Source organism: Gnatocerus cornutus, chromosome 2, assembly GCF_029298725.1.
Source record: "Gnatocerus cornutus isolate USDA-ARS CGAHR chromosome 2, icGnaCorn1.1, whole genome shotgun sequence".
NCBI lineage: Eukaryota > Metazoa > Arthropoda > Insecta > Coleoptera > Tenebrionidae > Gnatocerus > Gnatocerus cornutus.
The window spans coordinates 6,265,681-6,288,670 of record NC_142234.1 but is presented as its reverse complement, the minus strand read 5'-3'; the positions used below and the strand labels follow the sequence as shown (position 1 = coordinate 6,288,670).

General features: G+C 34.0%; 4 protein-coding genes across 6 annotated transcripts; 3 read left to right on the top strand and 1 right to left on the bottom strand.

Moving 5' to 3' along the window:
* The first annotated feature begins 1,110 nt into the window (after positions 1–1,110).
* On the top strand, positions 1,111–12,454 carry LOC148178320 (lipopolysaccharide-induced tumor necrosis factor-alpha factor homolog). The gene is made up of 6 exons (XM_088029166.1): positions 1,111–1,129; positions 7,859–7,928; positions 7,979–8,114; positions 10,253–10,410; positions 11,023–11,170; positions 11,225–12,454. Exons 4-6 carry the CDS (start codon positions 10,260–10,262, stop codon positions 11,325–11,327), a joined length of 402 nt encoding a protein of 133 aa, XP_087885292.1. The 5' UTR covers positions 1,111–1,129; positions 7,859–7,928; positions 7,979–8,114; positions 10,253–10,259; the 3' UTR covers positions 11,328–12,454.
* Positions 2,364–6,400, bottom strand: LOC148178321 (E3 ubiquitin-protein ligase RNF216-like). 2 transcript variants are annotated; one of them, XM_088029164.1, is made up of 9 exons: positions 5,266–6,400; positions 5,061–5,178; positions 4,615–5,011; positions 4,373–4,565; positions 3,986–4,325; positions 3,652–3,939; positions 3,007–3,296; positions 2,818–2,961; positions 2,364–2,770 (listed from the first exon to the last, which is right to left on the bottom strand). In XM_088029164.1, the coding sequence occupies exons 3-9, from the start codon at positions 5,006–5,008 to the stop codon at positions 2,620–2,622; spliced, it is 1,800 nt and encodes a 599-aa protein (XP_087885290.1). In that variant the 5' UTR covers positions 5,009–5,011; positions 5,061–5,178; positions 5,266–6,400; the 3' UTR covers positions 2,364–2,619. The 2 variants fall into 2 exon arrangements, with proteins under 2 accessions (XP_087885290.1, XP_087885291.1); XM_088029165.1 differs by having other exon boundaries at positions 5,061–5,145.
* A 144-nt stretch (positions 12,455–12,598) lies between the features above and the next one.
* On the top strand, positions 12,599–15,177 carry LOC148178319 (uncharacterized). Of its 2 annotated transcripts, XM_088029969.1 has the most exons (5): positions 12,599–12,788; positions 13,104–13,992; positions 14,040–14,322; positions 14,368–15,021; positions 15,074–15,177. In XM_088029969.1, the coding sequence occupies exons 2-5, from the start codon at positions 13,106–13,108 to the stop codon at positions 15,140–15,142; spliced, it is 1,893 nt and encodes a 630-aa protein (XP_087886095.1). In that variant the 5' UTR covers positions 12,599–12,788; positions 13,104–13,105; the 3' UTR covers positions 15,143–15,177. The 2 variants fall into 2 exon arrangements, with proteins under 2 accessions (XP_087886095.1, XP_087886096.1); XM_088029970.1 differs by lacking the exon at positions 12,599–12,788 and having other exon boundaries at positions 13,012–13,992.
* Positions 15,178–17,897: 2,720 nt separating this feature from the next.
* Positions 17,898–22,931, top strand: LOC148178318 (uncharacterized). Its single transcript, XM_088050465.1, has 6 exons — positions 17,898–18,059; positions 18,822–19,168; positions 19,221–20,495; positions 20,800–21,756; positions 21,821–22,122; positions 22,173–22,931. Exons 2-6 carry the CDS (start codon positions 18,824–18,826, stop codon positions 22,771–22,773), a joined length of 3,480 nt encoding a protein of 1,159 aa, XP_087906591.1. The 5' UTR covers positions 17,898–18,059; positions 18,822–18,823; the 3' UTR covers positions 22,774–22,931.
* The last annotated feature ends 59 nt before the right edge of the window (positions 22,932–22,990 follow it).

The following is a 22,990-nucleotide window of genomic DNA, read 5'->3' as shown; positions in this document are numbered from 1 at the left end:
GTCCCAGAATGTTCAACAGCACCTTCCCGTTGCATTCCCAATCAAAAGCCCCAAGACCCACCAACTTACGAAATTTATAGAGCTGCAGGACAATTCAATGAATCCCAAAGTGACATCGAAATTGGAAATTACAACATGAATAAACCGTTACCACCTTCCGTCCCACCAAGTTATTCTACAGTTATCAAACAAGGTCAACCATCCTTAGATATACGAAGAGATGCCAGGTCTATGGAAACTCAACATCTTAGTCCTTTTAGTAGAATTCCTCCGCCACCGTACTCTGATATTCATGGGAGTTGGTCGAGAGAATTCAGCAATGCTTCTTGTAAGAAAATATAAATATATATTATAATATTATTATACCTACTGATTTTTTTAGCTGAACAGGCTTTGTTAGGACCGGAACCCATGTATATTTGGTGCTCGCATTGTGGGACTGTAGTAATTACAGTAACAGAGTCTCAACGTTCAAAATTTACACATCTTACAGCAGCTGCATTGTGTCTTTTTGGCTGTTGGCCATGTGCGCTATTACCTTACTGTATGAACTCTTGCAAAAATATCTACCATTATTGTCCAGACTGTAATTACCCGTTTGGGGCGTACAGACCTTGGTAGGTTTGATTGAGTTAAGACGCGTAACGAGCATTAAATAAGCTGAAACAAACTAAAATGTGCCTAACTTTAGTTTTTAATGATTTAATGATTTTTTATTCATCAACAACTTCTAGTGAATCTTACATAATTCATTCTCTGTGCTAAATGTACCAACGATTTTCCATTAACTACCATTAAATAAATAAATATGAAGAAGCAATATTCTTAATTTATTCAAATACTGCCATCAAACAAAAAAACTTTGTCAAATTTCCCACGTATTTTACTTTAATCGGTCACAACTTAATTACCGACTCTTTGTTTGGTACGAACAAAAAGAAAAACCCAAGAAAGTATCGAATTTAACTGTTACCTAGCAACTTAAAGCAATAACAACATCAACAAAAGTTCAGAAAAAGTAGAAAGAGCAGAATGAAAGGAATAAGAAATAAGGAGATATGTGTTTCATTTCGAGTTTTTAAACTGTTCAGACGGTATCGATCTTTTGAATTGTGTTTGAGTGTTGCAGGTGAGTAAAATTTGTCATTCCTCGTACCAATTGTAAGAAAATATAAAAAAATATGCACGATTCCGAAAAACGCGTTCTATTGTAGAATGGGTAAAACAATAAACATGACCTGTTAATGTTCCTTGAACTTCATTTTTAGCATTTTTTGCTCTAAAATCTATATCAATTAGGTCACAACAATTTGGAAATAAGAATTTTTTTTTAGAAATTGACCTAAAATAGATCAAAATGTAATAAACAATGCTAGTTATAAAATCATAACCCGGCGCATCCACCATTTTATCTGAGACAAGTGATACCCCCAGAAAAATTAATTAATTTCTTTATGAATTTTCTTTACTTAAAAAAGGGTGCAATGAAACTATTTAAAAATATACTTTGTATTAAACATTTTATTTTATTTAGATAGAAGAAACCTTTACACAAAAAATCAAATTTTATAGCCATTATAATGATCGACTCTAAAATCTAAAAAGTACATCTCGTTCCACTCCTCTTGTTGGACCACACTTAAGTTTATAAGAATTTGTGGCGACTCCCAATTCTTCTTTGGCTGCTTGTGCAGCACCCAAGACTTCGGTGAAATTGTGCGTAAACAGCAAGCACCTATAAAATTTCTTCTTCTTATCACAATAAAACTCACCGTCCATCCTTTCCCTCATCTTTACTAGAATGAGTGTAATTTTTCCCAGCTTCTCCACACGCATAAGTCACATACACATAAACATACAGGGTTACAACCCTCGAATTTATAGAATTGTTTTAAGCATTTCCAATACTTTTTTACAAAAGAGATTGTGAAGTCAAGCACATTTTATTATTGGTTTTACCTTAAAAGAGCTTTAGACGTTTTACTTTTAATAAAAGTCCGCATTTTAACATCTTCATCATATTCATTTTTATTATGCAAATTTCTGCTATACATTCGAGATCTTGGCATTTAAATATTTTGTCTCCTGCCTTTGGGACCATGCATAAGTCACAAAAGAGGCACGTTTGATTTGCTTCCGGTGACAAATTTTTTTAAATGTTTTGGGATCCATAATCATCTAATAAGAACTGAAAATAAAATGTTTCTTAATTCTTAAATAATAACACATTAAAGAATTCAACGCAAATGTTTTTCTTTTCAAAATTGAAAACAATCTCTTTAATTCTGGTAAAAAAGGCGCATTGTGTTCTTGCACGTGTTATAAATACGAACATATAAAAGATGCAAATCAAAAGTCGTATAAAAATGTAAATTCTGTATTAAACTTGAGCAAGTGAAATCACAAAACATCTTACAAAACTAGTCAAATAGGATAAAGTTATGTAATATGAAAATATCAAAAGATTATTTAAAAGATAAACTAAATATAAATTTTAATGTTAATACACATTCAAATAACGATTTCTTTATCACAGCTGACGAAATCAGCATTTTAAGGCTATGGAAGCCACTTCGTACTTTATAAACTTGGCAATTATTGACTTATTAATATCGCAACTTAAACTACATCCCGCTCCACTCCTCGCGTGGGATCAAATTTGAGTTTATTAGGATCTTCAGCAATTCCCAATTCATTTTTGGCTGCTTGTGCACCTGCCATGACTCTATTAAGATGAAATTGTTGCAAGTTGTCCGTGTACAATTGACATCTGTAAAGTTAAATCAATTTTTTTCTTGTCAGATCAACACCACGTACCGTCCATCCTGTCCATCCTGGGAAAAATGACGGTAATCAGTCACGGCTTGTCCACAAACGTAGCACATTTTAGCACCACAAACGCACGTCATTTTGTTGCAACCAGAATCTTTGTAGAATTGTTTTGAGCATTTCCAGCATTTTCTATAAAATATGGTCAGATCAAGGATTTGGTAATGTTGGTATTACCTCAAAAGGGCTTCCGTCATTTTATTTTCAATAAAAGTTCTCATCTTGACGTCTTCGTCGTACTCGATTTCATTACATCTTAGAGGAATATGAGATTTGTGTTGACACAGTCTGCAAATTTCTGCCATACATTCAGGGTTTTGGCATTTGAATATTTTGTCTCCTTCGTTAGGAATCATGGAGAAGTCACAGTAGAGGCAGGTTTCTAGGCCATCGATGTTTGCATTGCGGATTTCTTCGATTTGTTTTCGGTGCCAGACTTTTTGGAACGTTTTGAGATCCAAAACCATCTAATAAACAAACAGGCAAAGATTTTAATTTTATAAGTAAATTTTACCATATAATTATTAAGAGTAATAAATTTCCTGTTAGGAAAAACCCGTTAAATATAAAAGTGGTTATAAAAATTATATAAAAACTGGGGAGGAGTACGCAAAGTTTCACTGTGAAGGACGAGATTCTAAATTAAGAACATACTTGACGATTTGCGTTTACGATAAACTAAATATAAAACATTGCAATTTTGCGATGAATCCAATTATGTGGCAATAATACGTTTTAAATAAAACAAGACAATTTTCCTGAGATTACAAAAAAACGGAAATTTTAACTCAATAAAAATAATTTTTTGATCTTTAAACTCACTTTTAAAGTCTGATAGTCAAATTCAGAATCACAAACCGCAAGACATGGAAAAGTGGTCGCTTCTTCTCCAATAACATTTCCTGCCCCTCTCTTTACGCAATCCTTGCAAAATGGAGTACAACCCTTCTTACAAAAGTAACACTCTTCTGGTATGAGTTCCTCATCATAACAACAGCCACAAGTCTGTAAAAGTCCATAGTCTCTTGCCTCTTCCAGAGCCAGCCTATACTTTTCATTCTTTTGTTTAATGAACTGGCGGATTTGTTTTTCATGTTTCAAGAATGATATCTATAAAATTATAATTACAAGGAAGTCGGCAAGTTGTGCAGATTACCTCTTTTAACAAATCAACATTTTTACACTCGCCTAAAGTGACTTGATCTCTAGGATGCCTAAATGCTTTGGGTAAATATTTCAATTTCCCACAAACCTTGACCAAATCTCCCTTAAAATGTGTGAAGATCTTCAAAATCTCTACTTTGCGATGATAAGGAAATTGATTGTACAGAAAGTCCAAAGCAAACTGTGAATCAGCCTCATTTAAATCACCAGAGAGAGTTGGCGTTCTGTCAGGGTTAAGATAAGTTTCCAAAGGAGTAGGCACTCTAGATAGATAAGCACTGACAGAGAATCTTGAAAGGTACAGCTCCAAATCAGCTGCCAGTTTTTTATTACTGGAAAATAAACTAAATATTTAAAGATACTCTCATTATATCCATACACCAAATAATCTCTCATTGAAGGGTAGTCATTATTATCAATAGCATCTGCAATAAAGTCTTCTAACTCTTGCTGTGGTCTGCCAGCCAAAACTCTTGCTTGATTTTTTAAGTAGCTGGGATCAGCATCTGGCAACATCTGTTTCATATGTTCCCAAACATCAATTGGGTCTCTCTCAGCTCTTCTATAATCCGCTGAAAAACCAAGTTTAAGAAACAGCAAAAAAATCAAACAAAAACTCACTGTTAGTTAAATCTTCCACTACTTGGTTAAAATCAAAGGGTTCATACATCCTACAGAACTGGGCTAAATAGTTTTGATCAATCTCAGGAAAAAGACGTCGAAAATCATTAATGTGTTGGGTAAATGCTTCATTAGAGTTATTAACTGTTACACCTACAGCACCTTCAAGTTCTTCATAATCATCTTCTTCACCACTTTGATCTGATTTAGTACTTTGAGTTGCTGCAAGTGTTGAGTCTCCAGATTCAACAAGAAGATTGATCATTTCCTCCAAACATTCCTCAGGTGTTAAAGAAGTTTGTTGTTCTAAAACTATGTTGATTACTTCATTGATTTGTTGATCTCCCAGGTTGCTGAACACTTCATTTAATTTTTCCAAATAATTAAGCGCCATGATCTAAAATAAAATCACGTTAGAGCCTACATTTTCATTCAAAACAACTCACCTATTACGATGGTTGTAAAAGCACGGAAGTCTTAACCTCTCTTTCTGCGTGTCACAAGTCCATGATTAATTCTTTACAGCTGTATCTGATAGGGTGTTAAAGTGATCTATTTTTAACACTGGGTAATTCCCACAATTGTAAAGTTCGCAATATCGGCGAAATCCAATTATTTTATTAAAGAATGAAGACAATAACATATACTCACGTTTCTGTTGGAATGGTTTGCGCGACAACTGATGAAATAATAACAAAATAACAGGAAATAACGTTAAACTAAAAATCTAAAACTACATGCAAAGTGAGGTTATGTATGGAGAATATTTCGCAATCAAAATTAAAACTTTGTCGCGCTTATCATTGCGTATCTCACGTTCTTAGCCTATCACATTTCATTGCGGTGTTGCCGTATTTACAACAAGACCAGCAGGAGTATATTTTGTAAGGAGGACAATAAAGTAGCGTTTTTGTGAGCAGAGCACTGCGAGATCCCATGAGGTGCAGCCGACAAACAAGTGCTTTTATTTCAAATTTACATTTGGAAGTTACATGTCAAAAGTAATTCTTGCTTTTTTACCGTTTCACACCTTCCATTTTGTTAACGGCCTTTAAATGAAAGATGGAATCTTCTATTATTAATTCAGAATTGCGGCTAATACAAGAAATGGTATTTTTATATTATTTTAATTTAAAATGTCGACGCAATAAGTGTTAAAAGTTGAGTACTATCGTCCATTGGTCAGACTCTCGTTGCCTAAGAAATTAGGATGGCCTTTTACTCCAACTCTAGAATAAGCTTTCGGGATTCCTTGTTAATTTTTTATTTTTTCTCGAATACCATTAAACTTAATCAATTTTTGATAACAAATTTGCCATCTGGATTGCTGTCGGCACTCTTCCTTGCTCTCTGGGTCATGAGTTCTGAGACACATCTGTATAGCAACATTTTAGTTTGTGACAATTTCCATAAATTCTTTTTAAGAAAAGTTACTCCTAATTATTAGGAAATAGCTATTAAAAAATTGGGACCAAAATGCGTTTTCTGTATCTCCTAAAAATTTTGAAAAACTAGACTTGACGCCTTTTCAATATAACCAATTTACTTTGAATTGCAAAGTCCTTATAGATTATGATCCGTCTTTACTTTTTAAAATTCTGGATCTGAATACAAAAAAAACGAGACGAAAAAGTTATGTAGTTTCTCTTTTGGCAAAAGCCAAAAGCAATCTACAAAATTTTTATTGATAATATGAAACCGACCCTGAAGCTACACATCAGAGAATGAACAAAGGTTTAGGCTACCACAAATACTCAGCAACTTTCGAATTTCACTGTAGTATACCTACAGTACATTAAATTTCGAAACTAATCATTTTATGGCAACGATAAGCACTTGTGATTGTTATCAAAATTCAGTTCTACGAAATAATGTTTTCAATGAGCTCAGGTCACGTAAACAAATTCAATAATCGACACAAGTGTACTAAAAGATAAAATAATGAGTCTATCTAGCTTTTTGAATCCAATTGGTTAAAGTCAAAGACTAAAATAAAAACAATGTCATGATTCATAAATCATAATGTCTCTACTTTTGGATAGTAAAAAATCCAAATCTTCATCCTTATACAAACGTTTAAATGGAGTATAAATATTAACATGGAAATCCCTATGGGTATTGTTAAGATAAACTGTAGTACAGGAGTATTATTGTATGTCAGTAAATATGGAATTCTGTGAAAAATATGTTATGCAACCAAATCCTAATATTTAGTTAATATTTTGTTACAAAGCCAAATTCAAATAAATTTTAGAATTTTACCCATCTTCAAACCTTATCGCAGCAACACATTTTTTGTGCAAATAGTAAAAATTAAGTTTGTTTAATTTTGCAATTCAAAAAAATGTAGCGCGGCAAGTTTTTTAGAAACGGCAACAAGTCATAGAAAATCAAATTTGCAATTCCAGAGTTTGACTACTTTTGTTTCATACGTTTTTGTAATTGAAGAGTATAACTTCTAATGCTTTAATTTAATTATAAATTATCCAATAAACAACAGTTTTGGACATCTATCCAATGAGTGAAGAGTAACGATGAAAGTGGTTGTTTGAACGCGTTGTTTGTTATAAAAACTACTTTGACAATGAATAAACACTCTTTTTAAATTTTAATTCAGTCTCAATCTTCTAAAATGTCTCTCTTTGTTTGTAATTAGACACAATTAAACATGCCAAATTAGGTACGTTTCCAAATTTCGTTACGGCCGCATCAAATCTACAAATATTTGGTTATACCAAAAAAATTTCTAAAATTCGTCTTTTTTGTTCTACAATTTTATTTATTTTAACAATACTTTTTTATTTTTCTCCGTAAACATCTAAAAATGTTATCGCATTGTAATAAAACCGAGTGCAAAGTTAGAGTTAGCACTAAAACTCTATTAGACACGATACGCGCACCAATTACACAAAAATCTGGTTGTGCTATTCACTTGTTATAAATAAGTACATATTAATATTAAAAAAAACCTGAATTGAAAATATCAACATAAACAAACGTGCCGAAGCAAATTTTAGCCGTTAGACACTGTATTGTTGGTTGTGGTTCAAAGTCATCCTGGGTGCCCTATTGCCCTACACTATGCCATAAAAAATAAAAATAGCGCATCACCTAGAGAATTGATCACACATAGGGATACTCGTTTATAAACACTTGTTAGTCGATCGTGAGTTAATAATGCCATAACTTCACTTTCACTTTAATAGATCACAACCGATTTATACTAAATATTATTTTTCATAAGACTGACGTCAATATGAATCACTATCTTCATCTTCTTGGAAATAGTTTGCCTATAAGAAACCTCATCACAAGTAAGTGTGCATTCCGTTTATTTGTAGATTGTAGACAAAGTCGATTTTAGCCGACCAAACTTATCTACCTTCGTCACTGTAGATTATTGTCATTATATGGTGCAATAGGAAACAACCGAGTTAGTTTCAACGTTATTAACGATACAGTGAGTAAGCACGTAGTTGCGGCGTCGCGTCGGCCACCAGGTGAGTTTCCATTTACACATTTTTGTAATAATGTTACGAAATGCGATTGTTTATGATGTTTTTTGGTCAATTAGGAAAAGTCAATGTATACATTAGATTATAATAATGTTTAAGTCATTACTTTTTAAATAATGTTAAAGAAAAAAGAGCATTTATGGCTTCAAAATATTCGTAGTTTAAAAAACGTAAGGAAATTCTGTTACGTAGTTACTTAATTGTGAGAATTGCCATTTAAAGGATTCTAGATTTTTTTTATGAATGCAATTTATAGCTCAACTTATGTATTTAAGTTTTGTCTTATCTTATCAGCTACGGTTCACATATTTTATGGTATCAAATAGTTATGGGGTCCAATATGTACGATAAAACATAATTTTGTATTCTCCCTTTTATGTTTATGGTATATTTAGCAAGAAACTGTACCAGATTGGTAAAAACAGAGTCAACCGACTAAATGAACGACACAATAGACAGAAACAGCCACTTCGGAAATTAAATATTTGAGCACCAGATAATACAGTTTGTTTAATAATAAGTTTCGTAATCAGGTAATCACCTTTGATGTGAAACCAATTTTTCATCAAAAAAAGAAGAAGAGAAAAACATCGACGAAACTGATTTACAAAAAAAGAAAGACGTAAAGACGAAATGGAAGTACAGTGAGCCATAGATAATACGAACATCGATAATTCGAATTTTTCAATCATTCAAACTAAACGCTCAGTCCCATTTAAATAAAACCTCTGAATTGTTTAAACGAATTTTTCTTGTAACTGATGGAGACGAAAACAAAGAGATTATTGACCCTATAATTTGATAACTCGAAGAAGTAGCACAAAATTCTTGTTTTTTTGCCATGAATATGTCGACTATTTCCTATGTTTAGATTTAAATCTTTTTTTTTCTGAATCAAAACTTCTTTGAAAAAATTATTTCAAAAGAAAACTCAACTTTTACAAAATCAATCTAAGACGAAGTTATCAAAATTTCAGTTTTAGCCAAAGATTAATAAATAAATAAGACATATCAAGCATGCGATAATTTTGGTATAACTTTCAGCGCTGCTCGAGCAGCTACAGGAATTTAATTTATGACAATCTTGATAAATTATTTTATGCAATTAATCTTGGGATTTCTAAAAAAAAATATTTTCTCAATAAAATCAACCCGTGGTGTAAAGCACGTATAATAAAATAGTTTAACCAAACATTACACATCATATAGAACACGCAGCTTTCTAAAATTTAACCCAAAATTGAAGAAAAATGTTAAATTTAGATGAGCACCATCAACATAAGGTTCATTTAATAAATCAATAGAATAAATTCATTCAGGACACCTAGTATAATAACTACCTATACAAAGGCCCCAAGTGAATCTATTCAATAAAGCGATTAGATAACGTTGACACTTCTTAGAAACCATCGATTTTAAGTGTAGATTTGATTGTATATCCGTTCCTGTAATTTCGTCGGTTGAGGATTTTTACCAGAAAATTCTACAGGTAAACGGCAATAGTTTAAAATACATAAGTACTTCTAATTTAAAGATTATGGAATGTCAGTTATAGTGTTTTGAATCAACTTAAATCTTATAAGATTTTATTGAAAAATTAAGTTTGTATATTTATGTTCTATCTATTATTTATCTATTGCACAATAACAAATACGTGTTGCAAGGTAGATGTGTCTGCATGAAAACTGAACTCAATATTCAACTCGTTTTTGCAATGAGTTCAACAAGCAATTTAGCTATTTACGCTAACTGATTACATATTACTTTTGTGGTGTCCACTACAAAAACACTTCCTCAAAAATCCGTGCTTGATACAAGTTTAAAAAAAACAGGTTTATAGATGCATATTGCTTGTTCTTGAAACATGATAATTCAAGGATCCCATAAATTTTGGATAAAACAAAATACAAAAATTAGATTTTAAACAAACTTTATAGGTGCTTAAAACCGTACCAAATCGTTCACTATTTTAAAGTTCAATTACTTCCGATTTAATTCATGCCCGTTTCCAATCGCTGCACACCAACATTAACCTTCATACATTTTTATTCACGCTACGAAATTCCTAAATCTGTGCGCCGCCGACGTGTTGATTAATTATTATTTGTTACACTTTTTTTCAGTTTCAAAATGTATCAGGACAATCCACCACCATACAGTTCAGCCGCCGCATCATCTGGGCCGCCTCCAGGTATGGCACCACCACCACCAGGTGTAAAACCACAATATAGCTCTCCACCTTATCTAGACCAAGAGCCTCCTCATAATCAAACTCACACTGGTAATTATTCTAACATAACTAATAAACTAGAGAAATCACGTAGTTGTAGCTGATTTAGTTTCAGTTGGTAACCATTTTCCGTTGTAATTTTATGTAGAAAAATCCCAATCTAACTATGTGGTTTATAATTTGTTTTGCTTTCCCGCAATTGCTAAACGTTTTTACTTATAAGATAAAGTTATAATTCTGACGCTTAACTTATACATATTTGGAAAAAACAAAATTATTATGAATTATTTTGCCATTTTCCATTACGTTTTTGTCTTGATAATACTTATAATGACTACTACGTGAATGGTTAAACAAAGGCTTCGTTCTTTCCACAAAATATTCATAGAAAAACAATAGCCAATGTAATACGTGTAGATACATATGATTATTTGAACAATAAACCAATAATAAATTGTGGCTTTATAATGATTTAACATTTTCATAACGCTAACATTTTTTAGTATGTGTCAATTTTTGCAAACGATGCCCTGGAATAGACAAGCCTTTTTTATCTTTATCCGTGGATTACCGTATCAAAGTGAGACTTTCTGTATAAATTTTATTAAACCTTAAGGGCACGCTTTTTAACTCTTCCCACTAACATAAACTTTTTTTTTTCAGTTATTATAACTTCAGGACCTACTGTATGTTTAGGGCCGAATCCTCAGCCCATGATATGTCCCTCATGTCATGCCCAAATCTGCTCGTCAGTAAGAACAGAACCAAACTCGAAAACACACATGTTTGCTTTGCTCTTATGCCTATTTCAGTAAGTATAGATCAGAAAAAATAGGGGTTGATTGATAATGGTATATTTTTCCAGATGCTGGTTGTGTTGCTGCATTCCATATTGCATAGATTCATGTCAGAGTCAAAATCACTACTGTCCAAACTGTGCAGCGTTTTTAGGGTCCTACCAGAATTAAAATGTACTGACTTATTTAGCACATCAACAAATCTGTAGTTTATATCTATACATAATATTATGGATGAAGATTGGTACTGATTTATTATTATTGTTATTATTATTAAACAAGTCGGCAATAGGTTGTGACTTATTCAGGAAAAAACATTTTTCTATTGTCAATCATTGTCAATTCACTTGCCTCATCAGTGAAAATATGAAAGCATTAAAATCACTAAAACCATGTTCACATTAAAAATTGTATTAGTTAGGTAAACTTAGTAGATACCAAAAAGATCCCGAGGATCAACACTCATTTTTTCTATTTCCCAAAGAAAGTACTACAACCTGATTAGTTACAATCAATATATGTTCCTTTCGTAGAACGGAAACCAAAACAAAATGAAAAAAGTCTTGAACGATGTTTAGGTAAATTTAGTAACTGTTGGAGTTGATGCAAATCATTTTTATTTTGTTTTGCTCTCCACTAAGATCAGTCAATGTTTAACGGTTATACTTATATTATACATACATTTATTAGTCATTAGTTTAATACCTAAAACCTATGTTTTCCATTTCGGAATTTTAAGAATGTTATTTGAAGCATCGTTTTCAACATTTTGATGCTAGATTGTACAATATTATTATCAAAGTTCGTAATGTAATTTTTTTAGGTAGCTTTTAATAAATTTATTCAAAGAAAATTTTGTTCCGACATTCTATTCATTCCTATATACAGGAATATAGGATGTTTTTGAAATATACTATTAAACTAAAAATGGTAATTGGTGAAGACAAGTAGAATCAATTGACAAAAAATGCTGTATGTAAACGTCTTTTCGTTTTCGAGATAAAATTAATCGAATATTTGGTTAAATTTCCAGTTCGTCACTGGATTGAAGAATATAATCTTGATTGTTTACCAACAATGAAACAATCAAAGTAACTTGATTCATTATATTTTTCAACCCGGACGTCTTCTAGTTCTTAAACGAAAGATGTTAGGACAAAAATTACTGCACATTTTTGTTCCGTAAAGTTCCCAAACTTAGTAGTTCATGGGTTGCTGTCTATTTACGAAACACCCTGTATTTGAAAGAAATTAGTATGTCATCTCAAACCAATTCTCATATAAAACCTTTGAAAATATGTTTTGTTGTTTTTTTGTATTCAAATTTGTCTTTCGCAAACTTTTTTAGGTTTTTAAGAACCATGCAATCTTTAAATGGGGTACAAACCCCGTTGACCGCAACTATGTGATGCCTATGCAATCAGTTTTGCAAGAATACTTCATGTAATAATAATTTGAAGTGTGCTCTGACCGGTTTCAGAAGCTTCAAATTCAACTGTTGGTTAACCTCAAAAATTAAATAAATGCGCAGAAACTAAACTTACACAAACAAAAACAAATAAAATAGTTGTAAAAAAGTGAATACAATATTAGAATTTAGTGATAAAGTTGGATTTTTTAATTATATAAAAGGTATGTTGCTAAATTTTGTTAATTGTGTATTTGTAACTTACCATTAACAGGTTTGTTCTTGTTCTTGAAGACACTTAATTATGGCTTCACAGCAATTAATTGAGTGCTGTAGAATATCAATACAATAGTGTAATGGTCATTGTAACTTGAATTTCTTCTTATTAATTCGTATTAACTCGCCGGGTAATTCACCGGTAATTATAAGACGCAACCCAAAATTCATCTTTTTACGATCGCAGATTAGCTTGATGTAATACTGCAACCGAGTATACACTTTGTAGCTTGGAAAAATAATAAATAGATCTCATTTTATAGCCATGGAAATGCAAATTGAAGAAAATTTATCGTACAACAGCGAAGATCCCCAATTATACGAGGACATCAATACAGAAAATGTAGCCTTGCAAGAAGAAAATGAAAAAATGCTTTCCTATTCTCAAACAGCCCAAGAACCCCAATTAACACCTCAAGAAAACGTGACTGAACAAATCAAAAATCAAGAGCAACCGCTCTATGTTCTAAATAATATAGACACTGAAGCTTCCATTAAAACCGAAATAAAAGAACTTATTGTGGCAAGAGTTTCAGAAGAGATAAACACGGTAATACTTCAACACATGAATGATGAAATGGAACAACAAACCACATCTTTAAGGACTCTAATCAGCAATCAGCAGGACAAAAACGGACAACTTAAAAAAGAACTAGAATCAGATGAAAAAAGATTAGCTCAATCCGAACAAGTGCTGCTTAGAGCAAACGAGATTATTGAACTATTGAAAGGAAGTGTGGAAAAAATAATGATCCGCCAGGTCCAGTCTGGAATAAGCAAAGTTTTGGAAAGAAGTGAACAACAACGTAAAACCTGGGAAACTTTGAAAAACTCGTATTTAACAAAATTGAAGACTGCGAAGGAGTATCTTGCAGATGAGGAAAACAAACGTCTTGTGGAATTAACAGTTCTTAAAAGAGAACTCGCCGAAAAGAAAGAAATGCTAGAACAGACAAAAATAAGAGTAGATGAATTAAAAAAAAACACAGCCGTTCATGAAGATGACATCGAAAAGTACTTGACAAAAAAAAACATACTAGAAAATAAATTGATAGCTGCTTCTAAAAAAAGAACAGCAATTGAGGAGGGCCAGGCGGAGCAAAAAAGCTTATTTGAAAAATTATGCAAAATCGAAGACGAACAAAACATAAAGTAAGTTTCTGTGTTTTACTGCTTTATTTAATAACATTTTCATTCAGGCTAAGTAAGGTGGACGCTCAAAAAATTCAAATAGAACAGGATATTGAAAAAGTATCAAAAGAAATGGAAAACGCCAAACTAAGTCTCTTAATCACTCAAGAGCAAATTTCTGAAAAACAAGAAACCCTGGACAAACTTAAAGCCACTTTAGAGAACGCCAAAGAAAAATCTGAAGAATCTTTGAAAGAACTCCAGGGAAAGTTTGATGACATGACTGCTCAGCTGAATGAATCAGAACAACAGAATGTTTCTTCAGGTTTCAATCTTGACCAACTTTTAATGGTAAATTTTATTCAATTTTTTCTTCAATTCCATTGATTTTTTTAGGAATTGGATTCTCTTAAAACTGAGTACGTCAAGAAATGCGCAACTGAATCAGAATTAATAAACCGAAACTTGGAGCAAAAAAACAAAATTCACGACTTTAATTTGACTTTATACAAAAAGCAAACAGCGAACGAAATCGAAAAGGGAAAGTTAGAAGGACTGCAGAAGATTTTCGAAACAACCACTAAAACCCTGAATTCTCTAAATGTAGAAGTTCCCAAAGAACGAGATCAGGTTTCCAAAGAACTCATGCAAATTAGATTGAAGTTCAATGTTACACAAGCGGATTATGTTAAATATTCCTCAGAAATTGCCAAGAAAAAGGATTATCTTATCGAAAACTCAAAATTTTTAGAACAAAAATGTGAAAACATGCTACGCGAAGTTGGTGAGTTTGAACAGAAAATTGAAAAGCGTCGTGAAGAGAACTCAACAATGGACGGATTAATCAACGAGAAATTGAAACAATTTGAGGAGTACAAAAATAAAGTGGAGACGCTCAAAACTGGTACTAAAGTACCGCTTAAATCTGGTTTCAAATCGCCTAAAAAAGACAATCTAGCCAAGAAAGTAAAATTTAACGATGTGCTGTCTTTTAAATCTCCCAGTAGCAGCGATATATCAAATTTGCCTGGGGAAAATTCGTCGCAGTTGGTAAATATTTATAGATAAAATGAAGTCTTGAGATATTTTCTTAATTTTTCAGGAAACTTCGTTCCATGCGTGGTTGACCAGTGCTTCCAACAGTGCGGAAAAGATAGAAGCAGAATTTTGAATAAAAAGAAGAGTATTTAGTGTTGTAACTAGTTTCAGTTTTTCTTACATTTGAAAATAAATGTTAAATTTTGATTTTTCTAAAAGCAGACGACTCTTGGATTTAAACATTTTCCCATCAGTTCGAATGTTATTGTCAATAACAGTACTCACTTTCGTTGATGCGGTAATATGCCTTAAACTGACTCACGAACTTGATAATAAATAATATATTACGTGGACATAGAGTGGTGGTTCCTTCCGTTGCTTTTTGTTGGCGTAACTGATGAACTTTCTCCCGGAGCCGGATCTGTTTTTGAAGTCTTATGCACCTTTGATGACCCCTACCACCATCAAAATGTGTGCAAAAAAAGAAAAATGGTTTTTGACGTTCAAATTGCTTATGAATTTGTTTCAATTTGGGAAGTTTAGACTACACCCTTCTATTCCTTTTTCTAACAATTAGGTCTTATACATGGTCAGCTTTTATTTGTTTAGGATCAATGAACCTTATACTTATACTATTATAAACGCGAAGGAGACGGAGTCATGATTGCAGCAGGCATTAGTAATCAGGGATTCCCGAAGTGATGTACTGACACTTTCATTTTCAGTTCGACGATTTTGTGTGTTGCAACATTTCTGTTTACGTAGTTCATTTAGACTTACCATTAAGGAAAACCGGTACAACAAAGAGTTAAAATAAATTTCTATTTCGCCCAAAACAACAGAATTCATCCATTAAAAACGAATTTTTGGATCTGATTTCAGTAAAATTCAATGAACTTGTTACGAAACTTTCAGTTGGAATTTCCACTTGAACCTAAGAGCACGGAATTACCTGGAAGTCTCTCGATTAAATGCAAAGCAGTTCCACTTTCATAATCAAGATTATCGAGAGAATTATTTTTAACGCCTCCAGAAACGGAAAATTTACAGGTCAAAGTCTTTGACCCCTCAATTTTTCGCAAAGCTGCAAAATAAGCAAAAGTAGAACACGTTCTCTAAATTGTGATCATATGTGTAACTTACAGATGGCTACATCAACACAAAGAAAAGTAAAGTGAAATTAACGTAACGATACTGTCCATTTTCAATCTACACTTTCTGAACCAAAACAAAAAGAAAATATCTCACTAAAATTTAGTTGGTAATTAGTGAAATTCTCCCAGGCCATATCTTCAAGATTTATGAGTTTTCTCATTTTTTCTTAATACGTGTGGGATACTGGATTAAGTATAAAGAACACTTTCTTTGACACATATTGCTGCAAATACTTTTCATTCATTTGCTATTGTTATCTGGCGTTTGTAATAACAAATTTCGTAGGCTTGTTACCTGAAGAGATTTTTTATTAGCAGGGATTCCCTGTCCTTAAAATAACGTCATCACATGATCTTGTCCGAAATATATTATTATGCAATATGAAATTCCGCTAACAATCATGCAACTCGGGTCCTAACATCTTGACCTACATACATTAAATAGGCAACAAAAAGTTTCGTTATATTTTTGGAGCCCTTAAAAAAAGTTCTAATTGGCGGTATGTATGTATGAAAACTCTTAAAAAGTGTACTAAGATTTAATTTAAAACTTTGAGAATACAGTAGAGCGTCGACTACCCGGCCGGAAAATCGAACAAGCAGGATAATCGATTCCTATATGGGTATTATTGTGTAAGACCCTTAAAATACACAAAACAAATTTTTTACAACCCGTCAAAAAATTTCTTGTTCCCTCCTATAATCCATGCAGGATTTTATTTCATTCATTATTACGTAACAAACAAATTTTATTTTTTTTTGACAAACTTGGCTCGTTTTTTAACAGCTGGGCGGGAGTTTTGCATAAAAAAAACTCTGAAAAACCGAACCAGTTAATCGCCATACATTTTGTAGACATGTTTTCGCAATTTTTAAAATTGAAGAGTAAAAATATTCAAATAAAACTACATATACGGTACTATATATACTATAGTACTATATATACTATAGTACTATATATACTATAGTACTATATAAAACTACGTATACGGTACTAACAACTAATAACTGAAATTGCATATTTATTATATGAGTACAGTAACATTTAGCTATGGATATAACAAAAGCATTCTATAAAATTTAAATCGCTACTTTATAAAAAAAAATTATTTGAAATTTTGCAACCGAAAATAATTTTTGGCGCTTAGTATGGACCCTTTAAAACTTGTACTCTTCAATTACTTACAAAATTCTTAAACATTTTTTTCTCTTGAATTTATTTCAATTTTTTTAGGTTTATTACAATCAGACCTATCGATTTCAGCACATTCTCTCTAATATTTTCATATCCTTTAAAACATTCTCGTCGGAAAATAAAGCTTGACATTCTACTAATCCTGATTATCCTATCCAATCTGATTTTTTTAAATTCTTCCATTTTTCTAATTCCATGGAATTTCTTCAATTTTTCAGATTTCCAAGCTTCTTCTGACTTCGAATTTCTCGTATCATTTTCCTTTTTTAGATTTATATTCCTGGAATTTCTAAGTTGATTGCTTTTACTTCAAAATACCTCGTCAATTTAGGTTTGAAAAATTGAATTACAGTTTTAAATTAGCCAACATTTTTGAGAAACCGTTACCAATCTTGATATCTTTAAGAAATTGCCATATCCGGCAAGCATTAAGATCCGTGTTGCCCTACCAATTCCTAAAAACTTTGTTGCAATCATCCCCTTCTTAAAGACATTTTTCGTCTTTGCTAACGAATATAAAAGGCGAATGCAGCTTTCGATTACTCACTATATCTTGTAAAAGCGACTTAAGGTGTATTTTCTGTGGTGAGATAGAAAGTGGTGCCCACGTTAAGGAGGGACATATAAAAAGCTTAATCGGCGAGAAGAACCTCTTCATTTGAAGTGCAGTGTTATCAAAAGGAAAAGTGATTTGTGCTCAGGTGAGTTCCTTTCTTTGTTAATTTAGTTCAATCGTTATCATTAAATAAAACTAATAATACAATTTTAACGATGCCAATGTCGGTGTTTTTAATTTCATTTTTTTACGTTACTTCCTTAAATAATTCTATACCATTACATTGTAAGTATAAAATGCAACAATAATGCTAAGGCCAATGTAATAATTTTCTTGTCATTGCACAATTTGTACTTTCCAAAATGATAGCTGGACGCACAGTAAAAAATTATTGTGCCACACGTGTAATTGTAATTCTTTGAAAATAAACATTTTGTTACGGTAATGAACTCGTGGCCGTGACCGTAAGACTGGGAAAGTAGTGTAAGGAGTGCATCTTTCACAGCCGTAAATTGTCTCACTCACTTTCACTCGGGTTTCAAAGGAAGTTGGGTAGTACCATTGTTTTATTTCCGAGGAAAAAGACTAGATAATTGTTTTCTCCAGAAACTGTGTCACCGATTAACTTAATTTATTAAACACTTGCTAATGAGATTCTTGAATCGTTTTTAGTTCCACTACTAGAACTAGAGTTGATGTTACGATTGTTTACAACCAAACATGACATCATCTACTTTTATTTCGTGAATATTTGATAGAAAGGAAAGTAAAAGCGATAACCTACTTCTTCCAAAAGAAGCACCACCCACAGTAACGTGCAAATTCATAAAATACAGAGGCGTCAAGCAAATTTCACTTTTCTCCGCAGAACTTTCTTGCAGTAATTAAATTAATTACCGTTTTCTAGATATGCGACTCAGACTTGCCATTGCCTGCATGGCAATGTTTGGCCTTTGTGCCGCTGAAGAAAATGGATGGTCTTGGGGTGATCAAAATGACAAACAAGTTGAGCAAAAACCTGTAGATTTAGCAGGAGTAGCCAGTGAACTCATTGAATCTCTCACTCAATCAAATTCAACAGAAACAGAAAAAATTGTAGACCAAATACTTACATCAACTCGACAAGGAAGAAATGTCGACGGTTTTGATGAAGTTTATAGCGATCCTAACGTACAAGAAGCTATACAAAAAGGGGACGACGCTGAAGCCAGAAATATAATAAAAGACCGTCTGTGTTACTTAGGTCTTGTCCAGGTAAATTTATGTCAATTTTTTTGGTGCAAAATTTTTACTGCGATCATTCTAGTGCGAGGAGGATATCCAAGGCAAGCGTCCTTACATTGCTCCAGAAGAACTAATTTATGCCCAACCTGTTGCAATTAACCCAGTGGGTCGACCCATCCCAACAATCCCCATCAAGGGGGGTCCTTCTCGTGGCATTTATGGACCACCTAAACCAGTACCATTTCCTCCAGGTCCTGGAGGTCCTCCAAACAAATTCGGGCCTCCCGGAAAACTGGGATATGCTCCATATAAACCCCCAAGACGCGGTTATGGACCACCACTACCACCACCGACCAAACCATTCTATGGTCCTCCAGGAAAACCATTTTTAAACGAACACGAAATTTACGAAAGCCATGATTTTATTGGCAAACCTCCATCGATCATTCAACCGATTGAACCAGAAAATCCTTACGCTTTTGAAAGCATTTCGCACGGCCACAAAGATAAAAAAGTTGAAGTGGTGGTGACAGCCCAAGGAGCTGGTCAATCAGGAGGACTTCAACAACACGTCCATCATCATTTTCACCACAACGCGGATAAAATTGGGAAACCTTCACTAGTTGTAAATCCCGTTCCTGCGGCCAGCGCTGCTGCGATTTCTTCCAGTTTCGGAAGCACCTTGATCGAAACTGAAGGCTCTAGCTTCATCAAACCAAGTGGAATTTCTACTTCTGGATTTAGCCCTCTCACGTCGACTTACAATCCAAGCGTTACGCACTTTGGAGGTAGCGGATTAACAATTGGAGGATCAAACTTCGGTGGATCATATGGTGGACAAACTATTGCCAGTTACGGGGGTGGTAGTGCCAGCAATGGCTTCTTCGACAGTATTAAGCCTGTTACTGAAAACTTTGGAAGCTTTGGTGCTTCAGTTGGCTCATACGGATCTTCCGGACTTTATAAGAAAGAATTGAATTTGGGAGGAGGAAATTCCATTCATTCGAACTACCTTCAAAGTAGTTATGCTGATAAGTACCAGGGTTTGGAGTCTAGCAAAGCTGAGAATTATGACTGCGTTTGTGTCCCGTATGATCAATGTCCATCACATGATATCATTGGCAGGAAAGATGATCTGTATCTACCTTTAGATCCCAGGAATTTGAAAACTGATATTGAAGCTGAGGAAGAGAGGGTCATAACTGACGGAAATGGAACAATGACAGTTGTTAGAGTACCCAAAGCAGTTAACTTAACTGAAACAGAACTGAATAAGGATGAAAACGCAACTAAGAGTATTAAGAAGCGTGACACATCTGAGGAGGAGAAATCAGACGACAAAGCCAAGATCGAACCAGTAAGTAAATTACATTTAATTATATATGTCTAAAAACGAATTTAACACCTTCTAAGTGGTGAGAGTTTATATGAGAAATAAGTAAATGGTGCAGTGTGAGACTAAAAAATCTACTTGTGCCAATACTAAATTCCTTCGTGCTTAATGCACTAAACGTGCAAAATAATTGGAAGACAACGACTTACACATCCTTTGCCTCTATCCGCCGCGCCGTCCCACCACTAAATAACTAAATTCTTGTAAAGTGACCATAACAGACGTAACAATCAGAATAACCCGTTTTAAAGAGCCTCCAATTTTCCAGCGACAATCATACGGGACATATACCAACAACAACAACAATAAGAAAGTGAAACCAACTTTTGGCGTTTCATTTGGTTTACCTAATCAAGGAGGCGGTGGATATCCCATCAACCCTTATGGTCCTAATCCTTACCCAAATCCTTACGGTGGAACAATCGGTGGTCAGGGAATTAATCTCGGCTTAGTATCAGTAAATCCGTTGATTTCTTTACAAGTCACAAAAGATGACTACGGTGAAAAAGTTCTAAAACCTTTCGTGAACCTCCACGTAACACCCAACAACTACTTGGTTCATAAATTCCACGATTTGTTTTCGTACAAGAAAAATCTGGTCTTCAATAAACATAAACATTTCCATTATCACAAACCGCATCACCATAATTTGCATTATTATCACACGCGTCCATCTCATGGTCCAATTGATATACATCATGGGGCTCCAGTGGTTCATGGTCCTCCACATCACGATTATCATTACGATCCTCAAGTTGAGTATAGCGGACCTCCTGCTGAATACAGCGGACCTCCTGTTGAGTACGGCGGACCCTCTGCTGATTATAGTGGTCCTCCTAGTTCCCACGATTACCCCCATGGTCATGAGTACTATTCCTCGCCACCCCACCATGACCATGGTCCTCCATTGTCGTACTATGACGACCCACAAAATTACGGTGGCAGTCACGGTAGTTATTTCCGTGGGAGGGCTTACGAAAACCACACAGACATTGTTGATGGTAACAGTTTGTTAGATCAGTACCAACAACAATACGATGATGGTCAAAATTTGTATGGAGGCAACTCTAATAAAAATATTGACGACTCGTACTCAGATACCACCGAAAACCTCAATTCCAGACGCGGTAAAAGCGTATCCGTTTCCACTCCCATTAAATTCCCATCCAGTAGAAAAAAACGTGACGTGACTATGACAGAAACGAGCAAACAGAACCCGACGAAGGTAAAGTGGGGTTTTTAAAAATTCACCACCGAAGGGCGATGTTATAAAATGTGTTTAATTGCAGCGTCAAGCTTACTATGGTCGTCCTTCCACTTGTGGCCCTCGACATGTTTGCTGTAAGCGTCCTTTACGTCCACATGTACCACAACTATCCGTTCCTGGGCATAGACAGTGCGGTACGCGACATTCCCAAGGTATTAATGGTCGCATCAAGAATCCTGTTTATGTCGATGGAGATAGTGAATTTGGTGAATACCCATGGCAGGTGGCGATCCTGAAAAAGGATCCTAAGGAGAGTGTTTATGTCTGTGGAGGCACCCTCATCGATTCCTTGCATATAATAACAGCAGCCCATTGTGTGAAAACGTAAGATTTAAAACCGCTTCTAAAAACAAGTCTTTATACTTCTTTAACAGGTACACTGGATTCGACCTGCGTGTGCGATTGGGAGAATGGGACGTCAACCACGACGTGGAATTCTACCCCTACATCGAACGCGACATTGCTTCAGTCCACGTTCATCCTGAATTTTACGCAGGCACTCTTTACAATGACTTGGCCATTTTGAAAATGGATAAACCAGTCGATTGGACTAAACACCCCCATATCAGTCCCGCCTGTCTTCCCAGTCTGCACGACGACTACACTGGCAGTAGATGTTGGACTACTGGTTGGGGTAAAGACGCTTTTGGCGATTTCGGCAAATACCAAAACATACTCAAAGAAGTTGATGTCCCTATTGTAAACCATGGCCAATGCCAAAGGCAATTACAACAGACTAGATTGGGATATGACTTTAAACTCCATCCTGGATTTGTCTGTGCCGGTGGTGAAGAAGGCAAAGATGCTTGTAAAGGTGATGGCGGTGGACCAATGGTTTGTGAACGAGGAGGTACTTGGCAGGTTGTTGGAGTTGTCAGTTGGGGTATAGGATGTGGACAAGTAGGAGTTCCGGGAGTTTACGTAAAAGTTGCACACTACTTAGACTGGATCCGGCAAGTTACACAAAGGTATTAAAGGTGTAACTGCAGAAATGCCGTTTATTCGTAGTACTAATAATAGTTAACTTATTCCGTTTAATTTAAAATTTTGTAGATTACCTAGTGGAAGGTAATTATCCATGTGATATTTTTCCTTAAAATGTAATTTATAACAATAAATTATTATCTAATTAATCACTGTTTTTATTACGAGTTCACAAACTTCTCAATTATTATAACGTGTAAAAAATCAA